The 14,446-nt window shown below is 23.7% G+C and overlaps 1 protein-coding gene across 1 annotated transcript in view; it reads left to right on the forward strand.

Moving 5' to 3' along the window:
• Positions 1 to 357: 357 nt before the first annotated feature.
• The window catches only part of LOC122860689 (diacylglycerol O-acyltransferase 1), a 39,154-nt gene continuing 25,065 nt past the window's right edge, over positions 358 to 14,446 (forward strand). The window contains exons 1-5 of the mRNA XM_044164608.1: positions 358 to 911; positions 3,768 to 3,896; positions 4,951 to 5,045; positions 9,760 to 9,812; positions 10,689 to 10,797. Coding sequence (XP_044020543.1) covers positions 796 to 911; positions 3,768 to 3,896; positions 4,951 to 5,045; positions 9,760 to 9,812; positions 10,689 to 10,797 — 502 coding nt within the window. The 5' untranslated portion in view covers positions 358 to 795. The remainder of the gene's footprint in view (positions 912 to 3,767; positions 3,897 to 4,950; positions 5,046 to 9,759; positions 9,813 to 10,688; positions 10,798 to 14,446) is intronic.

Here is a 14,446-nt window from a genome sequence, read left to right on the forward strand (position 1 = left end):
TTCTTTTTTTTTTCGAGCATCAGCAATTTTTTTTCAGCTAATTTATGATTTTTTTTTTTTATCGAAATAACAAACAAGGCTAACGAGTGTGATAGGTGATTAATAATTATTACGAAATGATTTTTTTTTTTAATCAAGGTTGTTATTTACAAACACTCAATCAAGTGTGATAAAAAATAATAATATTTTACGAGTAAAAATAATCAGTTCAAAGTGATTTTAAAGAGTCAAAGTTCGTAATTATAAAGGTTTTTTTAAATGATGACTTTCACGTATGTATTAACACTGTCGAATAAAATATATATTTAATTTCAAGAAGGGGAAGTGTGTATTATCTCGAATCATTGAAAGAAAAATGTACATTGACCACAATCAGTCTGTACAACTTGCTCATGCAAGTAAAATTAAAATAAAAATCATAAATTACATAATTTAAAAGAAAAAAAAAACAAATTTTATTTCGATTTATTTATAGACATTTTATAATTTATTTTGTGCAATAAACACACTGATTTACATCATCGAAATATATATACACGATATATACATATCACAGTGGAAAAAAAAAAAAAAAAATCGCAATATTTTTCAGTTAAATTGTGTGTTACTTGCCGACCGAGTAAATAGTAATATTTATTTATTTTTTCTACAAGTTGTTGTTGTTGTTGTGCTGTTGTTATTAATTGATTTATTTAAATTTGGTAAAGTGTAGGACAATTGTGAGATTAATGACAATATTGTCATTGTTGTAAAGTGTGTTATAGTGTAAATTAATTAGCTGTTAATTATTAAAATATGTCGGAGCAAGAGCATGAAACAAAAGTGAGGTTAAGACGTACTAAAAGTGTTGCCAGAGCTGAGGATATACAAAGAGCTGATTATATGGTTCGAAGATCACAACCAGATAAACCGTAAATTATATAATTAATTATTTAATTATAATATTATATTTATTCACCACTTTTTTTTACATGTACAATTGACACTCGATGCTTTTAATTGCGAAAAAAAAAAAACAAAACAAATTCATTAATTTTGACATTGAAAATTAATTTAATTAGATTGTCGTTAAAATCAGCTTATACTGTTTTTAGTATATTTTTTTTGTAGATTAGATTTATGTTAATCATGTGTCGATGAATGACAAGGCTTATGTCAAATAATAACAATGTTTTTTATTTTTATTTTTGCACACACACACAAACTCAACGTGTGTCTCGTTATTTTTACGCATGCGTAAATTTTTGCTTTGTTTTTATATTGAAGCTGTTGGTTTTTTTTTTTTTTTCATACCTAAGTATGTAGTTATTTAAATTTTATTTTAAAAATATATAGAAATTGATTTATTTATCTTAGCGATATAGTTTAATTGAATAATTTTGGGCAAGACGAAATCGTTGCAGTTTCATGCAAAACTTTGACACAATTTACTATCAATTTTCTTAATTGATCAATCATCTTGATGGGTATCCATCCTTTCAATATTGATTGTTTATTTTTTTTCTTTTTAATTCAATTAAATGCACTTGGATTGATTAACATTTACTTAACAGTAAGTAATTTAAATATTAACAATAGATTTTATCGTTAAAAAATTTCTATAAACTTTTTTTTTTTCCAACAGAAAATAGAGGTAAAAAATTCTACAGTTATATATCCAGTTGGAAAAAATAAAATTATATAGAATTATTAAATTTTAAATATAAATAATAAATTGCAATATATTTATTTATATTAAAAAAAATAAATAAATTATTTTAAGCTGTCGAAAAAACAATAGTAATTTTTATTTCGAAATTATTTTCTTTTTTTCTTTGCCATAAAGAAAACAAAAAATTAATCAATAAATAATGTTATTGTTTTTTGATTATCATTTATTATCTTTTCTCTTATTATTATCAATTATTATTAATTATTATTTATAATTATTATGTAAAGAAAATAATTATTATTGTTGAATTTTTTTTTCGAAATTTTTAGGGTCATTACTTTGTTTGTTTCATGCTATTGTTTGAATAATACATGAAAATCTTAATTAATTAAAATCTTAATTACCACGGCATCATTGTCACCTAGAACATACACACAAATATATATATGTACATTTTAGTTTTGTGGGGTCATGGAACTTGTAGACTGTCGTGGAGTCAACAATCGTAATTACGTAGGACACTTGGAAGTTGTCTTGTTGAATATGCTCAAGAAAACTTGCTCAAATGTTAAATTCACTCGCCTATATTTTCATCAGCCAACTTTTTACTTTTCATCATTATCATCATTTTACATTAATTTTACATTTCATTATTTACATTAATTATATCTTAAAATTCAAGTCATTGTTTTAACAAAAAAATTTAGAAAGTCAAGTTTTTTTTATACAAATGTTCAAAAAAAATTTTACATTCACAAAAAGTACATTATTTTGTAATATTTTTTTGTTAATTTAATTTTTTTACTTATTTTTTTTTTTTACCGCAACAGTCCGTTGACTATTTACGGTTTATATTTTAAACTCACCGACAAAGTTTGAATTGTTTCAAGAAATTTTCTTCCTCAGTTTAATTTTTTTTTTTGCATCAAAAGTTTTATTGGATTTTCTGTGTGTAACGTTATTTCATTTTTTTTTATTCTTTATCACAATATTCTTATCAAAGAGTTTCGTATATAATCATACAATATAATTTTTAATTTTTATAAATTTTAAACTTTTAATTATATTTCGTATTTTTTGCTCGTTTAAAATTGGCTTATTTACCACAAATATTTGATGTATATTTTCTCAAGATTCTCAGAAGCAAATATGAGAAATTATTAGCAAATAATAGAAAAAAAAAAAATAAAAAAATCTCAAGTACACTATTTGCTTTACGATAATGACTTGCAAACATACACGACTATTTATTTATTTTTAGTAAGAGCCATTATAAAATTTTTTTTGCTTACAATTAAAAAAATATAAAACTGCTTTATTGCTTTAATTTTTTTTTATATATTATTTTATAAATTTTATGACTACTGAACAATTGACATTTGAAAAAAAAATTATCATCTATTAAATGAATTTTTTTAACAGCAAGTAGTATAACTTTTTTAATTGTAAAAAAAATAAATAAAAAAAAATATAGACAGCAGTAAAAGAGGCTTAAGAAATTTATGCTTGAAAAGAAAAATTTATTTTTGTACAATATTTATATTTAGTGGCTTAGTTTGAATATAAGTATTATTATTTTTTTTCATTTGAGTATTTATTTTATGCTAAAAATTCTGCGGAATGATGCTTTTAAACCTTAAGCTGATTATTATTTGTTTCATTGTAAAATATTTTAACACGAAAGTCATGAAAAATGTTTATTGAGTGCTTCAATAAATCAAGACAAAAGAAAATTTTTATAATTTTATACTAGACAATTGTACATCTAATGTTAAATCTACATAAAATTTTTTTATTCTTTTTTTCACGTTATATATTTATAAATTAATTTTCAAACTCATGAATATTTTCTGGCATTTTTTGCGTCTCGGTTTATTTGAAAATTACTTCAACTTGTGTTTGTTTGAATCGAAAAAAATATAATGAAATAACAAATAAAAAAAAAATATAAAAAATTGATTGGTAAATAAAATAGAGTATATAAAAATTAATCAACTTTTTTTTTTTTTTAGTTTTTATTTACTCAATATTTTCTATTAAATTAATTCATAAAAATAATTGGTTTATTGCGGCTTTTTTTTATTGAAGGTAATTTATATTTTAATTTATTTTACAGATGTCACAGACCAAGAGACAGTCTTTTTTCTTGGAGTTCAGGATTCAATAATTTTACAGGATTTGTAAATTGGGGCTTCTTGCTTCTTGGCATTGGTGGAGTTCGTTTGCTGCTTGAAAATTTTATAAAGTAATTAATTTTTAAAAGTCTTCACATTTAAATCTACAATATCAAAAGGAATATATATATTTTTTTATAATTTTTATTTATTTATTATTCTTGTTTATTTGATCATCGTTGATATGAAATTTCTTGATTACATCAATTCCCAACGGTTGAAAAAAAAAATGAAAAAAGCTTCAATCTCATTTTTCACACTCTTCGTAATTCTCCCTCTTAATTGCTTCTCCCATAAAAATATAAAAAAGAAAATTAAAAAATATATCTTTGCAATTTATAAAATCGATGGAAAGCCAACACATGAATTGCTAAAATTATATTTGACATTACCTTTTCGTTTTTTCATTCGTAAAATAAAAAAAGCAGCCATCAACGATCAAAAAGACAAGAAAAAAATAAATAAATAAAAATATAAAATGTAAATTTTAAATATATATATTACAAATTAATGTAAATATACTTTAAATGAGAAAAGTAGTTTTCGTTCAATTTACTTTTTTAAATTGGTCTTCAAGTGATCCCTGAAAAGTCAATTATTTATCGATTAATTTCTCAATGAATTTTTTTTTAAAATTTCAATTTTTTCCATCAATAAGTAATTTACATTTTTAAAATGAATACTTAATAGTTATTTCAGGACAATTAGCCAGTATTTATACACTGAAGTCTATAATATTATTTTTAAATAGAAATGAAATTAATAATTTTAATTATAAATCATTAAGGGTAATGTTCTTTGTATTAATATGTGGATCGTTTTAAATGCAAATATCTAGTTATCATGTTTTGTTGAATGTAGATATTTAAATGAAACTGTATCCACCTGGGGAGTAACCAGTGTCTTGGAAACTTGCACTAAATTGCACACCCAGGGGCACATATACTTTCAATTAAATTGTATAAATATTAGTTTTGAAAAACAGATTGCAGTTTAATCAAAATGTCATATCCATATAAAATTATTTAAAAAAATATATATTGTCTATTTTTATGCAATCAACTTGATTAATTATTATTAGAAAATTAGTGTTTAAAAATTGATAATAAATATTTATTTTTACAGATATGGTGTCAGAGTAGATCCACGACAATGGTTTTTTTTTTTAGACTATAAAAATGGTGGAAGTAAAGATTATCCTTCAGTTATTCTCATTACATGTAAGTCATATTTTTTAATTATTTTTAAATGAATAATTTAGCTCAGCAATTATGTTTGAAACAATTTTAAAAATTATTTAGAAAATTTTTTTAATGATAGATTTTTATTTTTACAAATCTCATATATTTATCTTGAATGGAAATTTGAAATTTTATATTCAATAACTACTTAAAAATAGTATGTTTTAAATTATTAATAAATAATTTGAAAAAATTTATATTATTATTTATTACTAATTTTTTAAATAATAAAAGATACTTGAAATAACGAAAAAAAAATTCAATTTTTTTTTCTCAGCTTTAATCATACATTTTCATAAATTTATTTAATGGAAATTTGAAATTTTATATTTATCAGTTACTTGAAAATAGTATCTTTCAAATTATTAATAAATAATTTAAAAAATTTTTGATTAATTATTTATTACTAATTTTCAAGGAAAAAAAAAAAACTGAATTTTTCGTTTTTCTTTTTAGTTTCATATTAGATTTTATTATTAAATATTTAAACAATAAAAATTCAACAAAAAAAAAAAAATATCATTTAATTTGAAATATTAAAAACAATATTTCGACATTTATTTGATGGAATTTATCATCATTCCACATGAACAATTGTTAACAATAGTAAAAAAATGAAAGAAAAAATAAAAAAAATGTATAACCAAAAGAATTTATTTTACAAGACGACACAAGAAATAAAAGCGTGGAATGTTGAAAATAGCAAATAGGAATGAGTAGTTTTTATTTAATTTTTTTTTATTCGTACGTGTTTCATGTGATGTTTTGGTAAAAATTCCAATAACACTTGTCGCACGTCGGTGCGAAGCGAAACATTTTCAATGTTGTTGTGAACTCCTCGACGTGAAGAAAAATGTTTTTTTTATTTTTCTACTATCTCTCGATATATTCCTCATTTTATTATCATTCATTTTTTTTTTTTTTTACAATATTCCATTCACGTGGATATATTTTCCAACTATTTTCTTCTAAAAAAATTCAATGGAAATTGTAAAAATAAATAAATCAAATTATGCCAAAATAAAAAATAAACTAATGATACATTTTTAAAATGACAAGTTTTTAATTTTAAATTAATAAATTAAAAAAAAAAAAAAATCAATCGAGAATAAATTTTACGATTAAACTATTTTTTACTATTTTTTTTTGATGATAATTTTCGAGCTGTTAAAAAAAAAAGGTAAAACACCAGATGAATTGAAAAATGTTTGAGAAAAAATAATTTAAATTGCTTGATTTGAGCTGAATGTGTGTGTTGACTTTGTGAGGGTGTAATTGCAGTTTGCACTGGTAGAAAAACCGAGTAAAGCCTTTGGATTATTTTTTGTTGAAAATAGTAAATAGTGTGTGTGAGTGTGTGTTGTGTTGGCAGAGGAAAGAGGATTGGTTATTTATATTTCATTTTATTTTTTTTTTTAAAAAGGAAATGTAACACCCGGTGGTGCTAGTTGTAAATCGTTGTGAAACATTTATTATGGGACTATTGAACGAGTTGTTTTGTATCTACACCTGATACATTTTGTCGTTCTAGTTCATGTATTTCAGTTGTAACAACTCGATACAATACGCTTTGCTAATATTGAAACAACCACTTTGATAATATTAAAAAATAAAAAATAAATAAATTATATATTTTTCTTAAATTCAATTGATTTTTATATGTTAAATAAAAATTTATAAATAAAAATATGACTTTCTTTTTCGTTTTTTAATGAAAATTAAATGCACAATTTTATATTTCTATTGAAAATTAATTAATAACGTAATAGATAATAATTTTTTTCTATTAAAAATATTTGAAATTAATTTTTTATTTTTTTTGAGGTTTTTCATCATTCAAATGTTTTTGACATTTAATCAAAATTATTATAAATTTCTCTTTGGATATATTACAAAATTAACTGTCAAAATTAAATTAAAAAAAAAAATTAAATAACATAATGAAAATTAAATTAATTCGATTTTAAAAATAGACAACATGAGTTGTGATAATTCAGCTTTGGATATTGATAAACAGCTTGTTGACATTGTAGATGAATTGATAGTGACAATATCACAAATTGAATCACTAAAACAAGCCTTGAAAAATCCAATTGAAATAAAATCATCATCATCAGATAATACAATCGAGCATTTATTGAGTATATCTGAATTAAATATAGAAGAAAATTTAACTGAAAGCCAAAGTTTTTATTTATCAACATGTTTAAAAAATTCTAAAAATACAAGTTTATTAGCTGATGAAGAAAATAATGAAGAAATTAAAAAAAATCATGTACCAATAAATTCATCAGATTCATTGTCATGTGACACATCAATTGGTTCATTACCTTCAAAATTTTCAATCACTGATAATGCAAAAATAAAATCATCAGGTTTTTCAATACCAAGTATAAATTCTCAAAATGATAAAATATCAATTGACCCATCAACAATTGAATCAGCTCAAAATGAGATAAATGAATTAGAAAATAATGGTCCAGCTGGAACAGTACACTTGAGTGCTGTTGGTAATGTTATTGGTCGTAGAATAATTGTATTTTCATCAAATATGGAATTACTTGATAAGCATCAAGCTGCAAGATCACAGTCAGGTCCACCAATTGAAATACAATATCACAGACCACGTGATGGACAAATATATGGACATTGGACACTTATTGGTGATGAAGATTGTGATAACATAGAAAGTTCATTGAATGATTGTTTGTTTGTTGCAATCGCAGCACAAACAAATAAAAAACCAACAGAATTACGTCATGAAACAATTAAATATATGAAAAAACATATTAATAGTTTAACAATAAGAATTCAAGAATTAATGAAAGCAAAAGAATGTAATGAAATTGTTTTATTAATTGGTGGTGCAAAATATAATGGTACATCACCAAGTGATGCTAGAAGAATTCTTGATTATTCACAAGCAAGTTTTTCATATCCAAATAATAATCCTGGTCATCCACGTGCGCATGCTTCTGATAAAACAGCAATTGGTTTTAAAAGTTCTGTTGAAAATTATTCAGAAATTTCAAATGCATCTGGTTTTTCATCAAAAGAAGATCAAGATACATTAGCACATTTTGCATTATCATCAGATGTAGCAAGAAAAGCTATGGAAAAATTAAATCAAGGTAAACATGAAGTAACTGTTAGACTAGATATACATCGAGATTTTGCAATGACAGGGGGTACTTATGAAAAAAGAAAGTTAATTCAACCTAAACCTATCAAAAAAGTTGTATTAGTTTTACGTCATCATAGTGGTTGTTATGAAAATCCTGATCATGATGTTTTTGTGCAAAGCTTTTATCCAATGTTTTTTTAATTTATCAAATTTATTATTAAAATATTTAATTATCAATTTTTTTTTAAATGTAAATATTAAAATTAATTATTGAACTTTGATAGATAAATAAAATTTAATCATTTATAAACAATAAAATATTACATAAGTTATTTAAATTTAATTCAATAAAAATATTTTTAATTATTTTTTTAACGTAACGATTTAGTGGTGAAACTTTTTGACAATATTATTCAACAATATAATTTACAATAATTTATTTATTTACTTATTTTTTTTGTTTTTTAAATTTTCATTTTGAAGACTATTTTTTACAAGTGACTGCAAGTCATTGAAATAATTTAACAACATCAAGTTCATTTTTCATTATATTTTTTTAACAATTAATTATGCGAAATTTTCAAGAAAAAAAGTGCTTTAAAATAATCCCTTCCCACACGTCTTTATCAATATGTAAAAAAAATTTTAATATTTTTCTTTCCATCATACAAATTGTTTTAAAATGAAAAAAAATCTTCCAAGTGAATTAAAATATAAAAAAAGCCAACATAAAATGCAAATTAAACATTAAAAAAAATATGACTAAATCTAAATTTGAATGAAAAAAAAAAAAATAATTAAATACCATCAAAATTTAAATGACCTGATGTGTATAAAAAAATTATAATATAAAAATGAAAAAATGAGAATTGAGTGAGAGTTAAAAGCCACTAAATAATCCCACGACTTGTTGGTTCGTTTGTAAAAGGCATTAACCACATTGAAGGAGTTTCTTAATTACCAGGAAGCCACACAGTGGTTTTAACACAGGATTGAATGATGTGAGTAGTAAAAGTGATGATGGTAAGGGTTGCTTTCTGCATTGGTTCACGAAAATAAGAGACACAGAGAGCAAGAGAGAGATGCTTGCTAAGATTCAAGAAGATGACTAGAGAAAACTAGTTAATTATGCAACCCCAGTTACAAGCACGTTCTCCATTTCACATGGAATAAATTTTTCCTTTTTTTTTTATCCTTTTTTTTCAAGTTCCAAACCAAGTGAGAAGGACATCGTTGTCGTATTTCGTGACTATCATTATAGATATATACTCAAAGAAAGAAAAAAATAGTAAAAAGTTCAAAAAAATAAAAAGGCTTAGCAATTACTGCAAGAAATCCAGTCGTTTGTACGTTACCGCATTTCCTTTGGCATCTAAAATGCCTGGTAATCTACTTTACGTCATCATTAAGATGCTTCATGTTCACTCAGTCAAGTCTTCAGTATCAATTTTAAACATACATATATATTATAAAATAAATAAAACATCAAACGATTTAATTATTTAATTATTTTTAATTGTATGTAAATTTATTATTTATTAATCATTATTTAATTCATTTATTTTTCAGACTCACTTGTACCTGTGCTATTTTGTTTACTCATTGAAAAAGGACTCTCTTTAGTAAGTAAAATATTTATTTTTTATAAAAAAAAAAAAAAATTTATTAACTTGAAAAAATATTGAAATTATATGCAAAAAAATAGTATGGTTCTATTTTATTTTTTTTTAATAAATATATTTAAATTTTAAATGTATAAATTTTTTAAAATCGAAAAATAGATAGGGTATATCAATTTTGATAAAATGCATATTTTACTGAATTACAAGTGACATTGCCAGAGGTGAAAAAAAAATAGTAAAATGTAAAGAAAAAAAAAATATAAAGAGGAAAAAATGCTGAAAAGGTTGTGTGTTGCAAATACTGTATTGTGAAAATTCTCTGTGATTTTTATCCTCTTGCATATAAGCTGTACATCGATATATATATATATATATTATTTGTGTATAAAGTACGTATACGTGTAGAATGAAAGTAGCACGATATCGAAGGATTTCTGGAGCTGGAAAAGCATCAGGAAGAAAAAAAAATAAATAAAGAAAAATTGTATTACTGGTATAGTGCCATCGAGAATATGAGATTTTAAATCGATCAGTGAAAACAATGTTTTTTTTTTCAAAATAAAAATTTAATAGAAAAATTGTAATGAAAAAATAAATAAATTAAATATTTAAACAATTTTTTAAAATTTATTTATTTTAAATTATAACTTTTTATTTTCAAGAAAATATGAAAATAATTAATTAAAAATAAATAAACAATTTAAATTATTATTTTTTAATATTGAAATATTATTTTTTTAATTTTACAACAATTATCAATTCAAAAAAAAATAATTTATAATTGTTATTTAAATTTATTATTTTTTTTTGTAAAATTATAATTTATTAATAAAAACAAATATTTACTTGATGATATTAAATTTTTTATATTTACAGGATATAATTGCACATGGACCTGGCATGGCATTTCATGTGGTCAACTTAGTAGTGATGGTTTTGATGCCCATGGTAGTTATACACGTCAAGGAATCTGGTTTTACTCTGAGTAAGCATATTTAATTTTATAAATTTCATAAATTTATTACATTAATATATTTTACATATAAATATCCATAATCTTTCAACAAAAATTTGAATAATATTTAAACTATTTAAATTTATTATTATTATTATTCACTTGAGCATAAACTTGAAATTGATTCAAGCATTATGACGATGTAAATGAAACCACGTTTAAATTTCCCGGTATATCACCAACATTTCATTGGAATAATACAAAATTTCAGTAAATGTGTCATCAAACCATGTTAACATGCAAATCCAATTAGGCCGGAGGTATGATCGTATTGTGGCTATAATTATTATTAATGTTTTTATCGTTTTATAAAAAAATATTAAATTAAATAGTTTACAATTAATTTACAGCTATTATTTCCTCTTGTTATATAAAAAAAGCTCAAACTGAAAATTTTAGAAATTTAAAAATAAATTTATAATAAAAAGAAAAATAGATAAAATTATTATTATTTGAGATCAATTTTAGTTTTCAAGAAATATTTAGGTGTTGATTAAATTATAAAAGCTGAAAAATGATAAATAAATAATTACAGGTAAATTATAATCGTGTCTTTTCCAAACCACCCAGGAGGTAAGACATTGATTCGTTTTTTTTTTCATCAAGTGGTTTCTCCAGTAGACCTATTCCACTTTTCGCACGTTTTCTAGCTGCAGCTAGAATTATATCGATCGGATTTTTAAATTTTTCGGATTGCGCTCATAGCAGCAATTATTAACGCACACGCATGTAAAAAAAATAAATATATATATAAAAAATTATACCCGCGCTCATATAGCTGCAGGTGTATTTTTTGTATATAGAATTATACTTGCGCTCATAGCAATTAGAATTCGGATACCGGCCGCACGCTGAATTTTAAGAAACACGACGTTGCTTGGTTGAAAAATAAAACATGAAATATTGAAAAAAAAAAATATCATCATTTATTTTTAAAATACATATTTTCAAATAAATTTGTTATGATTATTGTTAATGAGTTAATAAATAAAATTTTTTTTTTTTTTGAAAATACTTTTTTTTCAATATACAACAATTGTGATTCTTAAAAAAATAAATAATTGAAATTGAAGTTTTAATTTCTTGCGATGCTAACAATATTATAAAATTATTTATTCATATTGTTTATTTTTTTATTTATTGATTCATGTCCACGAAAAATTCACTCTGTTCAACTTCAAAGTTTTGAGAAATTTTAAATTGAGTAATTTTGTCGCTTATTGGTAGTAGTAGCGATCCAAATTTTCAGGTATTTTTATTAATTATTTACTGAGTTATTAATTTAACAACAAATTGCGCGTCTATCGTTTGTATTTTTATGAATATATGAACGCGCGAACATACACGTTTACGAGAGAGGGGGTAACGATCAAGCATATATAGCTTCCACGGCGGCTTGCAATTTGTTGTTAAATTAATAACTCAGTAAATAATTAATAAAAATACCTGAAAATTTGGATAAAACTTCTTGATATACTACTACACAATATTGTCGCTGACAAGTTACTCAATTTTAAAATTTCTCCGACTCTTTTATCGTTTGAAGTTAGACAAATTGAATTTTTCCGTGGACATGAATCAATAAATAAAAAAAAATAAACAATATGAATAAATAATTTTTTTTATAATGTTGTTGGCATCGCTAGATTATTATAAAGCTACTGTCAAATTTTCAAGTTGATTTATTTATTTTTAAGGAAGTTATCACAAGTTATATATTGAAAAAAAAGTATTTTTTTCAAAAAAAAAAATTTTGTTTTTATTTTTTAACTCGTTAACTAATAATCATAACAAAAAATTTATTTGAAGGAAAATATGTATTTTTTAATTCTATAAATGATGATATTTTTTTTTTTTCAATATTTCATGTTTGATTTTTCAACCAGAGCAACGTCGTGTTTTCTTAGGCTTCGAGCGTGCGGCCGGTTATTGCATCCGGACCCTCAATTATTAACGCACGCGCATGTAAAAAAAAAATAAATATATATACGTAATTATACCCGCGCTCTAGCAGCAGGTATATTTTTTGTTATTCGCTGTGATAGGACATTTCTACAGGCTCAATTCACTATGCCACTATCACTAATTGTGATAGGACATTTCTAGGCCTTAATCACTATGCCACTATCACTTACTATCATCATTTCACACTTCACTTTTTCACTATATGAAATATTAAAATTCTGAAAATATTAAAATCATTATATTAAAAACCTGAAATCAGAAAAATCCTGAAACAAAAAAAAATCATGATATTAAAAACCTGAAATCAGAAAAATCCTGAAACAAAAAAAAATCATGATATTAAAAACCTGAAATCAGAAAAATCCTGAAACAAAAAAAAATCATGATATTAAAAACCTGAAATCAGAAAAATCCTGAAACAAAAAAAAATCATGATATTAAAAACCTGAAATCAGAAAAATCCTGAAACAAAAAAAATCATAATATTAATATTGTGAAAAATTTGAACTCTTGAAAAACCTGAAATCATAAAAAACCTGAAACATACTTGAAAATTTTATTATTATTTTTGGAAACGTGCATTCAATATCAAATAAAAAAAATACATCGCGAATGGAAAATAGGGTGATAATTTATCTATTATAAATTTTCACGATAGATAATAATTTCTAATCACCCTTGTCTACTCTGTTTGAGAAAGACAAGGTCGATTCATTTTGACTTTTACACTACGACTATATTTAATTTGGCATTAAAATTGAGAATATAATTATTGTAAAAATCAGTCAAAATAAATCTATACATAAAATAATAATTTGGAACGACAAGAAGCTTCAAAAAATATAGCAACAATTTTTTGAAACTTCAAGGATATTGAAGCACTTTTCCGGGATAGGTTAAAAATTACAACTAGTCAATCATGATCTAGAGGAACCTACCTTATGCCAGCCCTGAAGAAGTTGTCCAGGTAGTCTCCAATAATCCAAATAAATTCCATCACATCCTCTCAGCGAAGCCATGAAGAAATTGTCAAGGTATAGTCTCCAGTAATCCCAAAACAGCAAGTGGTACGGTAGTCTCCAATAATCCAATTGATTCCAAATCAGCAACTGGCACTTATATACACTTTATCACTTATCACTTTTATTATATCACTTTAATTTCAATTACAGATTTCTTTTTTTGTAATGAATCACTAGCACTTCACTTTTACTTTTTTTTATAACAACGAGTCAATCTACACGCGGTCGTTTTAAATATTCCTAACCAAATTTAACGAACGAAAAAATTAGATACGATATTCACTCCGCGAAAACTAAAACGAACCGAAAAAATTCTAAGAAACTATTTTACTATTTTAGACTTGCACTTTCTTATTTAACACCGAGCAACCACGAGGTAATTTAAAATATTTCTAACCACAAATTTAACAGACTGAAAATTTTAAAATGATATTGAACAGACGAAAACCGAAGATGAACTGACTACAAATCGTTTAGGATGCCCTTTATATATCCTAGACAATCCTAGACCAAGAATAGAGGGCGCTTTTTCTAGGATTTACCGAATTTCCTGTTCAGTTTCGCCCTCTGCAGACGAGTCATTGGCTGAGGCCAGGTAAAACAAGTTTCGCGCCACGATGACGTCAAGGTGA

The sequence above is a fragment of the Aphidius gifuensis genome, linkage group LG1, assembly GCF_014905175.1.
Source record: "Aphidius gifuensis isolate YNYX2018 linkage group LG1, ASM1490517v1, whole genome shotgun sequence".
Taxonomy (NCBI): Eukaryota; Metazoa; Arthropoda; class Insecta; order Hymenoptera; family Braconidae; genus Aphidius; species Aphidius gifuensis.